Source organism: Trachymyrmex cornetzi, unplaced genomic scaffold (genome assembly GCF_001594075.2).
Source record: "Trachymyrmex cornetzi isolate Tcor2-1 unplaced genomic scaffold, Tcor1.1 scaffold282, whole genome shotgun sequence".
Lineage (NCBI taxonomy): Eukaryota > Metazoa > Arthropoda > Insecta > Hymenoptera > Formicidae > Trachymyrmex > Trachymyrmex cornetzi.
This window is the reverse complement of record NW_017297505.1, coordinates 132336-144544: the sequence shown is the minus strand read 5'-3', so window position 1 is coordinate 144544 and position 12209 is coordinate 132336. Positions and strand designations below refer to the sequence as shown.

Here is a 12209-nt window from a genome sequence, read left to right as displayed (position 1 = left end):
AATGATGACAGATACGGGTTCGACGCGTAAAACTTTTCTCATAAATCTTGTCAAGAGTGGAAATAACCTTCTGGCATTATAACGTATCTGATATCGTTTTCTAGATAACAATAGTTTGTCTAGATCTACAGTAACTTTTTTGTCAATGTAAAAATACGTAAAAAATTTTTGTTTTTTTAAATGTAAAAAAGTTTTTATTGTTTGTCTTTCAGAAAGAATTAGATTAAATAGCATATATCTTCCAATTAATACATCTCTTTGCTCTCTAAGAAGGATCTGATACTAAATTAGGGAGTTTTTGCAATAAATGAATCCAGATACGGTGAGCTAAAGTCACGTTATCCTTTTCTTAATTAGTTGTTAAGAAGAAGACAATCAAACCTTAGCGTTCACTGTATCTGAATAAAAGGTATTGCAAAAACTCCCTACTAACTATTAAGAATTCCTTAATTATGGTAAAATTAAGGTAAATACTTAAAGTCTGAAATATATCATACACTCGAACTAATAGGGAACAATTAATAATAATAATGATTTAGTAGCACTCACCACGCGGCATGCCGCACGGTGCCGGCGTTCTGGCATTATCCAGGAAGTCCAGATCGTAGTGCCTGGCTGGCGGGAATGTCAGAGCCACGTGAGCGTGAGTAATTCGCCAAAACGTCATCGTTATTAATGTCATCAGCAGCGTCATCAGGAACGACGCGAGGAGCGTCGAGCGTTCCGTTCTTAGCGACATCTTTCCGTGAAAGCTTGTTTTCACGAGGGAAAATAGTCTCTGGCAAAAAATGACACGCCCTTCACGTTTCCGTGTCTTCTATTAGTGATTTTTGCTCGCACACTCCTGAGATCCGCCTACTACTGCTATTGCTGCTTCTGAGTCCTTCCGCCCTGCCCGGCATGAGCAAGTCCAGTCGCTCCTGCTCACTTCGGTGAGGCCGATCTGAAAGTCGAACGATGAACTTTGTTATTTACAATTGATCCTCGATCTCAATTACCGATCGGAGTAACAGTCGTATTTTCTCGGGATCCGTATCGCGATATGAAAAGCGTATTCAGTGCGATAAATGTTATTATCTCGTTTGTATAAGGTAACTCCGGTATATACACCGCGCTGGGATTTATGCCGCAGAAGTCAGAAAAAATAGAAGGAGTAGAGGTAATTTTCTCGCAATTATTCTGTTACATGCCTTTATGTTATATTAGTATTGAGTTATAATTTCAGCTTCTTACTGTTAATATTAATGAAATTATTGTGAGTTGAATCGATTTATCACTGTGTGTGTAACAAGTAACATCATCATAAATTGTAATGTACATAAAATGATTACTGTGAGGCGTGTAAAAGACCTAGTGGTTATTTCGTGATATATATGTGTAGAGGAATAGTAAAACATGTTGTATATATAGCAAAATACAAGTGCTTTGCTTTCGTATTCTTTGTTTAGTTTGTTGAAACCCTTGCATTTTTACCATATATCCCACCCATTATCTATATATAGCAAAAATGCAAGATTTCAAAAAGTTTATTTTTTAATACGAAAACTAAATATTTCGGATTTCTAATATTTTTTTCATAGTAGTAGACAGTACAAAGTTTTTACTGATATAGTTCGTTTATTTTAAACATAGTAAATAATACTTGATAAATTAAGTTTTTGATAGGTGCGGCGTATATATCGGAGTTACCCTATTACATTTAGAGCTAAACTTATGATAATTAAAACATTATACGGAAGAAGAGAATTAAAAATGTCTAAATTTACCTTTCATATTTCTTAAATATCTAAAGTTTCCTTTACAATAAATTTGAAGTTTTTTTAAGGTATAAAAGGAAGGTTTTCCCTTCCAAGGGTTAACTAGATACAGATATGAAAAAATTTTGTTTGGACCAAAATAATTAAATAAAATACTGATTACTAGAATGTTGTTTGTTAACACTTTTTTGTCCTTGTCATCAATACTTAAGCTTTACTTTGACGTAATTATTTTGATGGTCCAACAAATTATTTTCAGATCTGTATTTATGAATTTTAGCAAAACCGTTTTTTTCCGCAAAAATTGAAAAGCATGAACAAAAGAAAGAATTTTAAGTTCATAATTTTATAAAATTTATTTTGTCTCAAATATGCATCATGACCTATTCTATTTGAAGATCATCGATCACGTAATCTTTTCTCTCAAAAGTGAGAAGGTAAACAGTGAAAGTTTCGCCTGTCAAAGAACGATAAGGAATAAAAATCTTCACATGGATTTGCCGAAATCGTGCTTGAGCAATTTTTTTTCGGTGCGCGAACACGTAAGAATTGAATTGGAGGAGAGATTTGTTCGAAAGAGACGAAAAGGTGAAAAGTGAAAAGTGGAAACGTTTACGTGCAGATTGCACGATTGACTGCCTGCCCGGTCGTATGTTAATTCATTCGTTCGTGAAGACGCGTGGGAAATAGCTCATGTGAAGATAGATACGCTTATACGAAGAGAATCGGCAGGAAGAAGACGCATGAGTGCCGTAACCTTGCCGTCATACTGCGTTTTGTTCGTAACAACGCAACACTTTGGCTTATAACATCAATTTATAATTTTATTATTATACATTAATTTATATTACATTTTATATTAAATTAAAATTCCACGCGTCGCGTTATTTCGAAATAGACAAAAAAGATTTTTTTAGCATTTTTGCCAAATGTTGAATATAAATAAAAAAATAAATTACGCATTCGCAAATATATCGAAAAATCCATAATTCGTGAAACTGTTTTACTGTTATACTATATACGGTTTCAAAAGAGTGAGGTAGCTCGAATCATATCGCTTTCTCTCGCGCTATCTTTCTATCTCAGTGTAGATAAAATAAAAACAGATTTAGTAATAGTGAAATTTCCATACTTTATCAAGATGCCACCAGACAGAAACGCACCTACGTAAATATATTCACAAACACGCCTGCTAGTTCTTCGATAGCTTTCGCCATGTTAGGCGCTTGTTTCTTTGCACAACTCCAATGTCCGTTAATCCGTGATGATGTACGTCGGCATGCCAGGCACGAGAACGTAATAATTGCAAAATAAACACGTAACGAGTGGATCAGAAGAAGAGCCTGACGTATGCGGCGGAGGCAAGTGCAAAAGGAGAAGGAGAAGCAACAGCTTACTTTTCCTCGACCCGCTATCGATCTTCGCGATCGTACTTTGCGAGCTGAGATCTTGCAGATCGTATAATTCGAAGGATACCCGCGTCTCTTACACATGAACATCCTCTTTGCCACCACTACCATCACCTCCTCCTCCGCTTCCGTTGTCGAGACAGAAGGACGTGCGTAGAAAGAGTTCCGAGAGAGTCACCAGGACAAACGGAAAAAAAAAGAAAGAGGTTGACACAAAACATTGAACGTGTTTAATGTTTGCGCGTAGAGAGACGTCGAACAATAAAAGTTATTAAATAATATTAAACTAATGTATCTCATAGAATTAGACATGTGAGTACACAATCAACAGGAGATAAATGTCTTTTAACGAGTCTAGCTGGATCAAAAGTACTCTCTCTTTTAATACTATGTGAATTTATATACGTATGTGTAGTCCTTTAAACTGCGTGCCGAAATGATTTTTCGGTCCTGAAATGCAAATTCCACTTATTTATATCCAATTGCAGCAGTAACATGTATATATATATTACAAGTTAAATGACTAACAATTAAAAAATTCGGTGCTCATTAGCATAAAAAATTATTAAATTAAACAGCGTGAGTCATACACATCTCCTGACACTTTGCAGCATTCTCGACGATTCGCGGCGCCCTTTGAAAAAAAAAGCAGCGTCGTCTCTATGGGCGAGATGACTGAGGTGAAACTAATTATATCCTTCTAAACTTGTTGACGGTGCAAATTATAAAAGAATGATGAAATTCTTATTTTTGGATCCTTTCCGCTGAGTTTCTTCAATAAGTTTTAGGAATTGGAGATTATTAAGATATGATTTTATATTATTTTGCTACGTTTATATGGTAAGAATATTTTTGAATAAAAGTATATTGCTAATTCTGTTATCATTAAAAAGATATTCAAATCCTTATTTTATTACTTACTTATTTAATGTTTTATTATTTCTAAAGTAATGATCAACTTGCAATCCAATAAAAAGTATAAAATAATTGTATATTGCAACATGAAAATGTGAAATTTACTTCCGTACAAAAAATGTTAAAATAAACATTGCTTCATAACTTCGTTAAAACTGATTTTTGAAAAAATATATGAAATCTTTAAATTGTTTGCGCCAAATGAAAAAAGAAAATATTATAACAATTTTATGAGATGATAATTTTTTAAATTTAATAAGGGAATAGAAGGTATTTAAATGCAAAATTTACAATGAGTTAAGAAATAGAATATAATTATAAAAAATATGACATTAGGCTATATAAATTTTAAATCCTATATTTCCTCACTTTAAAATAAAATTTAATTAAATGCAATTGCGATTTATATATGATATTCCAGCGTACGTTTTCATAAAGTATTTTTTAACGTATATATATTTCACAACAACTTAATCGAAAAGAGTTGAATAGATAACAGTGTAAAATAAAAAAAATTTAATAAGAGTAAAATACCGTGTTTAATTGAAGAACTAATATCCCCATTTTCAGCACTTGGCTCCGTTCATTTGTGTCGCCGTGAATAACTTCGTGCAGAACTAGTGAAAAATTGAGCCGGGGAAATTTTTTCGAGTACGGAGGAATTTATATTTCCGCGATAACACACACATACACACAAGAATTAGACACAATTTCGCAACGCAAATTCCGGTTCAACTTATTTCTTGTGGATAAAACATACTTTCTATTGCACACGCTATTCGCTGCGCATGGCGCGTTCATGAGTCATCGAAGTTGAGATACCACCGTCGGAAGAACTGTGCATACCGTACGTCCGCATCGGTGGCGAACAATGGGTGCGCAGCAGCCACCAGCCGGTAATTATCTTATCGTTAACTCCTCTTTCACGAGTCGCGGACGTGAGAAGCCACCACGAGAACCGAAGTCTCCAGGAAGTCTCCTGTTCGATAACGTTTGAACATCGTTCATTGGAAATGTTTGTTTATTTAGATTTGTTTTTTATGATATTTTTTTTTAGCAACTATCAGTCTTCCAGCGAACGAGAAAACCAGCAATTAAAAGAAATATAATTTTTATAAACATAATTTTAGAAATTATATTTCTTTAGCTGCTAGCTTTCTTATAAATTCACATCGAATTATTTGAGTATTTAAAATCCAGCTTGACCGTTAAAGACTTTTATTCCCTATTTTTTTACTTCACATTTACGGTTTTGAGAAATTCTTTATTTGATATTGTTTATAATATTTTAATTGTTTATGATATTTTATGCATTTCTATAGCATTCGAAGAATATCTCTGTAGCACATGACGGCGCATTCGTCTATGAAAAAGAGGTGACAAACGCGACATATGTGAGGAAATTCTTTCTTGTTAAGTCCTGTCACGCGAGTGTAGTCAAACGGCGTGAAAATATCGTGGATTGGAACCACCTGTGCGTTGCATAATTCGCGACTAGAATAGAAGCGTGAAGACACGATGCATCGAGGACGATCTTCCCATCGCTATGACACATCGAGCGATGTCGATGTCGATGAAAGGTTTTATTCAGGCATCGGATTTCCACGTGGGAAGCAACGCGGGAGGAATAAATATGCACACAACGTGGTGTATTGTTCCTCAAACTGCAGGCAGTGAAGATGTACCACAGCAGACTAATTGGTAGAAAGGAAAAGGCTTGTCTGCGTAATGGATAATTAAGAATTTCGCAGCGAGTTAAATCTGAAGTGAATTTCTGCTAAAAGAAACGAGAAAGCATCTGAAAGATGTTTACAATGAGAGAAAAATGATTGCACGTTGCACTTACTATAATTAAAATATAAAAAAAGTTGTAAAGAACTTTTGATAATGTAAAAATTACATTTTTATATTTTTTTACCACAGTTTAATCCTCCATCTGCAATTTGACTCTTTTCCGACACAAGCGAAGGTATGATTTCTAAAACACATGTTTTTTAGTCTATCTTGTGTCTCTAAATTTTAAATCGAACTATTTTTCAAACGATGCTATGTATGGGACATTAATTTCAGAAAAAATTTAAATTAAACATAGAGATAGTTTTGGAGATAAAGGGGATCAAATATAAATTGAACTATTTTGATTCTCGGTATCTCCAAAACTACCTCTGTGCTCAACTTAAATTTTTCTAAGATTAATGTCCCGTTATATAACATCCACTTCGAGAAATAAGTTCTTTTTTATTCTCAAATTTCACCCTCATTTTTGCTTAAATTTAAATATTTAAACATTTGAGTTTAAAAACTATTTGTTAATGTAGTAGATGTGTTAAAAAGTAACCATTGGTGTAACCGTGAATTTTTTCATATTTTTGAAAGCCCAAAACAGTAAAAAAAAACTTGGGCTGAATAAAAAAAACTCAGATTGCAAACGGAGAGAATAAAATATGATTGCAGACGAATGGTAAATTAATAGTCATTTTTAAAGCCAATTATACATTCTTTATAAAGCTATAAATATAATAATTATTATTAACTTTATAGCAGTAATTAGAAAAATGGAGCTTGTAACTATAATTATTTTACCATGCAATTGCAGTCACCGTTACTGAACACTTTCCTTTCACAATCAGTATAATTAGAAGAAAATTAATCTAAAATGTTTCATGGACGTTTAATTAACAGGAAGAAAATTGTCAACGTAAAAACTAAATTATCATGACCGAATTTTGTGTTAGGCTTCTAATTAAAATCGCAGGAGAAGAACAAAAATTTAAAACACGTCAGAAGAAGCTCGAGGCCGGAGAGTTTGAGAATTCTTCGCATAGACAGCTAGGGCAGTTCCCTTCTTCGCTACGGAAAGCGAGCACGGATACCAGAACATTCCGATGAAGTTCATTCCCTCCGATGACTTTGCTCGCGAGAAGCGAGCACGTAAAAATAACAGCTATTATGGAATCGTCCAGAGCGGAACGACAGCACGCAAGAACTCGACTCGACTTATTACTGATTTCGCGTGCCAGAAAATGGACGGGTCATTCGACAGAAGCTGTCAACGCGAAGCGGCAAGGTAGATGCGCAAGGAAGATAATTGATGAACGAAGTACCGATGAGAGGATAAGCTTTACAAAGAGAAAGAACGAAGATAAAACATGGCTGCCGCTCCTCTTGCTCGGCTGTATCTTGTGCCGTACACTTTTATTAATGCAAGTCATTATTTATTGTCGAGGTATAGATCTACGTGGAGATCCATTACCCCGAAGTTACGATAAGGCTAATCGATAGAGACAATGAAAAATTGATTTTCTTTCAGCACCCGATTTTATATTCCCAGAAAGGATATAAGATATTAAAAATTGACGCAATTCAGAAACTTTATAATTCCTGTCTGAGTGGAAAATAATTCCGAATAATTTGAGACTAATGCACAAGAACATTTCGCAACGTGCTTGATTAATGCACACAAATTAAATTAGGTCACCAAAAATTCTCTCTAGATACAGATAGACAGTTATGTAAGTATAAATATTGTAAAAAGAAGACGAAAGACTCAAAGTCTCAAGGATTCGATGCATTTTGATGAGTCTCGATTAGTCATTCAATATTCGACCGTCCTCCACAAAACAATCTGCATCTCGTTGAATCAGTTTTCTGGGAATTCGGTCGACTAAAAGAAAAATCACGAAACAAATAAAAATATATAATACTTTCAGAAGAAAAGGTAATACGAGTAAAATATATAAAATTATTCAGAACAAAAGAGAAAAAAATCGTATATTTTAAATTAATTATTTACAGCAGTATTAAATATAAACAAATCTAAATAAAGAGCATATAAGAGTCAAAAATCAATAAAACTTGAATATAAAAATATACATATATAATAATATAATTTTCTCGATATCATAAAATATCTCAGAACAATAAAAATTTATTCTGAGATATTTTATATGTTATATCATCAAGATTTTTAGAGGAATGATATCGAGAATCTGTATTATTAAATGTATATTTTTATATTCAAGTTTTATTAATTTTTAACTCTTATATGCCCTTTACTTAGATTTATTTTTATTTGATAACAAAAGTCTTTATATAACTTTATATTAAATATAAGTTAACTAATATATATGTATATTAATCACAAATTGAGACTGATCCGTCGCTGTTCATCTCGAAGGTACCTTCTAACTATGGGAAGAAGCTACCGATCGTTCTCATTGATACATCAGTCCACATGCACGAGAAGCGGTGTAAACGAGCGGGCGAGCGAGCGGGCGAGCGGCGCCAAGAGGAGGATCGGGAGCGAGAAGAAGAAGTGGGAGATTAAGACCGCAACGTACGTGGAACGGTTCTCCTTCGTTACGTCCTGGAAAGCTACCTGGCATTCCAGCAAATGCGATGCCGTTGATCTCGTTGACTTCCCGTTCTCACTGACGCATTCAGCGCCGGCGCTGAGAAATTCGCGAGGACTCACTCTGGCGGAAGTCGACGCGATGCCGGAAGTGGCGACTGCCCTTCGTTCTAATCGCCGGTACCGTCGCAAATTTATCTGCTTCGTCCCCGACATTGAACGCGACGTTTAACTTCGTCCTTGGGACTTTTTCGCATGAGTTCTAACGAGTTTTTTCCGGAAAAGTATAGAAATTAAAAGTCAATTGCGAAATAGTCTTACACTAAAAATAAACCTCTTTGTTCACGATTACATCATCTTTCATGTATAAAATTAACATTATTATAAATTTAATTTGTCTTCAACATTATCTCATAATTATTTGATAATTACGCTCTAAAAAATGTGGATTTTACATCGTATGGTGTTGATATAAATCACCAACATGATGTGAATTTTCCCTAATGAGTTTTAAATCCAAATTATGACAATATTATCTAACACGGTGAGAATTATATAAACATCGCATCATATATTAAATCCACACTTATATTTTTTAGAGTGTATTTAATAATCCTCTTTACTGCATTTATTCGTTTTTATATAGACGGAAATCCGGCGAAACGACTGTTTTGAAAAAAAAAGAGAAAAATAGTGATAATGAATTCTAACAGACTTTGCGACGCCGCGCCAATTACCAACTCGAATCATACGAGGACGTTATTCGAGCGGCCTTGGCCGATCGGGCGTCCCTGCCGATCGTGCTCGTTTGCACTCCGCGATCTTGCTTCTCCTACCTACATACCTGGACCGGTGGTCGCGATGTTATCTCGCGTACGCGAGAGGGGGGGAGGTGTATGCAGCGCGAGGCCGGGCGGGGGCCGCGAGACGTTTATGGAGAACGCCGCTGCACAGCGGCGATGTATGTATTATGGAAAGCGAGCTCTGGCATTCCATAGTGAGCGTCGTCGAACTCATTAACATCCCGTGCTCGTTGGCGGCGCGGCATGGCACGGCACGGCGTCCCGTTTTCCCTCGAAATAAACAAACCCGTCGGCGTTACGACACCGAAGCTGAATAGAAACGATAACGTTTCTACGTGACGTCCAGCGTAAATCCGCCGCGGAGTTTCTTGGCGAAGAAAAAATCGGAATTAAAGTGCGACCCATCTGATATCGGTTTCGTACGGTACTATCATGATTGCTTTCGGTACGGAAAAAAATGATTTTCCTAAGTTATATAAAAATTTAGCTAGATACAGATCTGAAAGTAATTTTGTTGAACATTAAAATTTAAAATAATTGTGTACGCTTCAACGTATACATTACTAGAAAAAATTGTAACATTTTCTAGCAATATTTAAGCGTCCTACATAATTATTTTAATGGCCTAAACAAAATTATTTTCAGATTTATTTTCAGATCTGTATTTAGTTAAATTTTTCGATATTTGAGCAAAACCGTTCTTTCTATGTATAATCAATAAATTAAGCTGCATACTGTAATTGACAATTTTACATAAGTAGATAAATATTACGAGGCCTTACGAGGCGGACGACTAATTTTCTCTTTAGTCGAACAGCACGTTTTCTCATCTGATATACAATTATTTATGAACAATAGACACGTTCTCATATTTATACAATACAAACTGTTCAAGGATCAGCGCATTTATTAATTCTAAATGTGTCTATAATTGTTTCATAAATTTTCATTTCTTCTAAACATATAAATATAAATTTTATTTCAAATAGAATTTATATATAAAATACACATTTAAAAAAAATATGTATAAAATATATTCTTTATATTATTTTATGTATTATCCGAGCTTCAATGTTAACATCTTCAAGTGCCAAGTCTTCTCGACGTAATATTAGATGGATACGTAAACTCGCGGAGTAGTTTCTACCCTTAAACTTTAGCAACAAAAGGCAAAGGATTTGCGAACATTTCTTGCTAAACAATTACGAGAGCGATACTCAACTTCTATGGTTACGTCATGTTCGACGGTTAATTAACGTCAGCTTATTTCTCATAGAGAACGTAACCAGCCACCATGCGGATGCCGTCGACCTCGTCGGGTCGATGTTATCACACGCCGTATGTATTTTCATTCAGTACCGATCATCATGGTTATTCATCGGCTGTACATAACTTCAGAGGCGTCCGAAGCGTCGAAGACTTTAGATAAGTTTAAACTCAAGTTACCTGGCTCTGACTTTCGGTTTCTCTTCGTTCTCCGCTTCTTCCTTTTTTTCTCTTCCTTTCTACCTGCGCGATTGAAGGATCCTATCCAAGGCGTTTCTGTGCCGACGTCATCGCCAAGAAAGAATAAACCCTCGTGGGAACAAGCACCGTCTGAAAAGGATTTCAGATCGCACTAGGAAACCCGGGGGAGTTTTCTCAGCGCGCGGCCATTTTGGTAGCGGTCGACCGGATGTTCGCGCGTCCGCGGGAGGCGAGAAATCGCGAGGATCGAGGCAGGCAGGCACTACTTATTCGCGGGATGATACCATCGGGCACCGCGACACCGCGGAACCGCGTAGACGACTGACGCGACGGTGACTCGCTTCTACTAGGCGAGCGGGCGAGCGGGCGAGCGAACGCCGCGAGCGAAAACTCACTTTACGCTCGCCTCCACTACCACTTTTGCCTCCCACCTCCGCGAAGCCGAGGACTCGCTCGCCCGCTTTCTTACCTGACTGCCTTACCTCTTGGCCCCTCTGCTCCCCGCTGCGCCTCTGCGCCTGCTAGAGCACGCTCGCTCGCCCGAATACCTGCAGCATGCCTTCCTCTCGAACGAGCGAGCGAACTCGACGTGAAAAACTACGGGATGAATTACGCTGGGGAGTAGACGGAGAGGGACTCCGCGCGCCTCCGGACCTTTACTACGTACTGCCGTAGTAAATTCGATATCTGCGCAGAAGAGCGGTCGTCCGGCATTCCGTGAAAGCCGAGCCAAAACAGGAATCTCCCGTTTGGAGCCTGAATTTTTCAATCACGCGCTTCATGCAGTAACAGACCGTATGGATTGAAAGAATTTTGTGCTCCAAGCGCAACGCGGGAATGAAAATTATACAGAAAGAATTTTTTTACTCGATTTGAAAATCATTTCCTTGGAACATCAAAATAATTATGTGGAACACTTAAGCGTTGATGACAATGGCTGCGTTTAACAGAAAAAGCAGCAAATGTTACATAAGATTCTTTAATATGATTGGATCTTGTTCTTAGTTCCTCATTGGATCTAAATGTATGAATCTCAATTACATGAAAAACTTTTACAACAATTGTAAAGTTTTTTCTGCTGAACATGGTCAACTGTAAATAAATTTAAAAGACGAAAATTGAATTAAATGTATTGTACTAAGTTTTTAAAGTATGGAAAGCGGAGTTACAAAAATAGAAACCGTTGGTCTAAATTAAATAATATGAATTAAACGTCAATAAATATATAATCTTACAACATATGACTATGTTCCGAAGGAATTTCTGTTGCGTGATATGTAATTTTAAATACAACAGGTGTTGTAAGATAACATAACGCAACCGGTGCAGCGACAACATCGCGATAGTTGATTTTAATATACATATCTCAGAAATTCTAGATCCGAATGAATCATAAATGAACGGTAAACAGATCAATCGGTTTTCGTAACATCGTGTAGTGTATCGTATATAATAAAAAATAATTAACATAACATACATAATGAACTTCTTGCGCTGCGTAAACATA

General features: G+C 36.1%; 1 protein-coding gene across 2 annotated transcripts in view; it reads right to left on the bottom strand.

Moving 5' to 3' along the window:
- Nucleotides 1–11082, bottom strand: part of nahoda (DOMON-like domain-containing protein nahoda) — a 35540-nt gene extending 24458 nt beyond the window's left edge. Inside the window, exons 1-2 of one of the 2 annotated variants that reach the window (XM_018509148.1) lie at nucleotides 10682–11082; nucleotides 550–943 (exon numbers count right to left, since the gene is read on the bottom strand). In XM_018509148.1, the coding sequence (XP_018364650.1) occupies nucleotides 550–739 (190 nt within the window). In that variant the 5' untranslated portion in view covers nucleotides 740–943; nucleotides 10682–11082. The remainder of the gene's footprint in view (nucleotides 1–549; nucleotides 944–10681) is intronic. The other variant, XM_018509147.1, reaches the window with a different exon arrangement.
- Between the last annotated feature and the right edge of the window lie 1127 nt (nucleotides 11083–12209).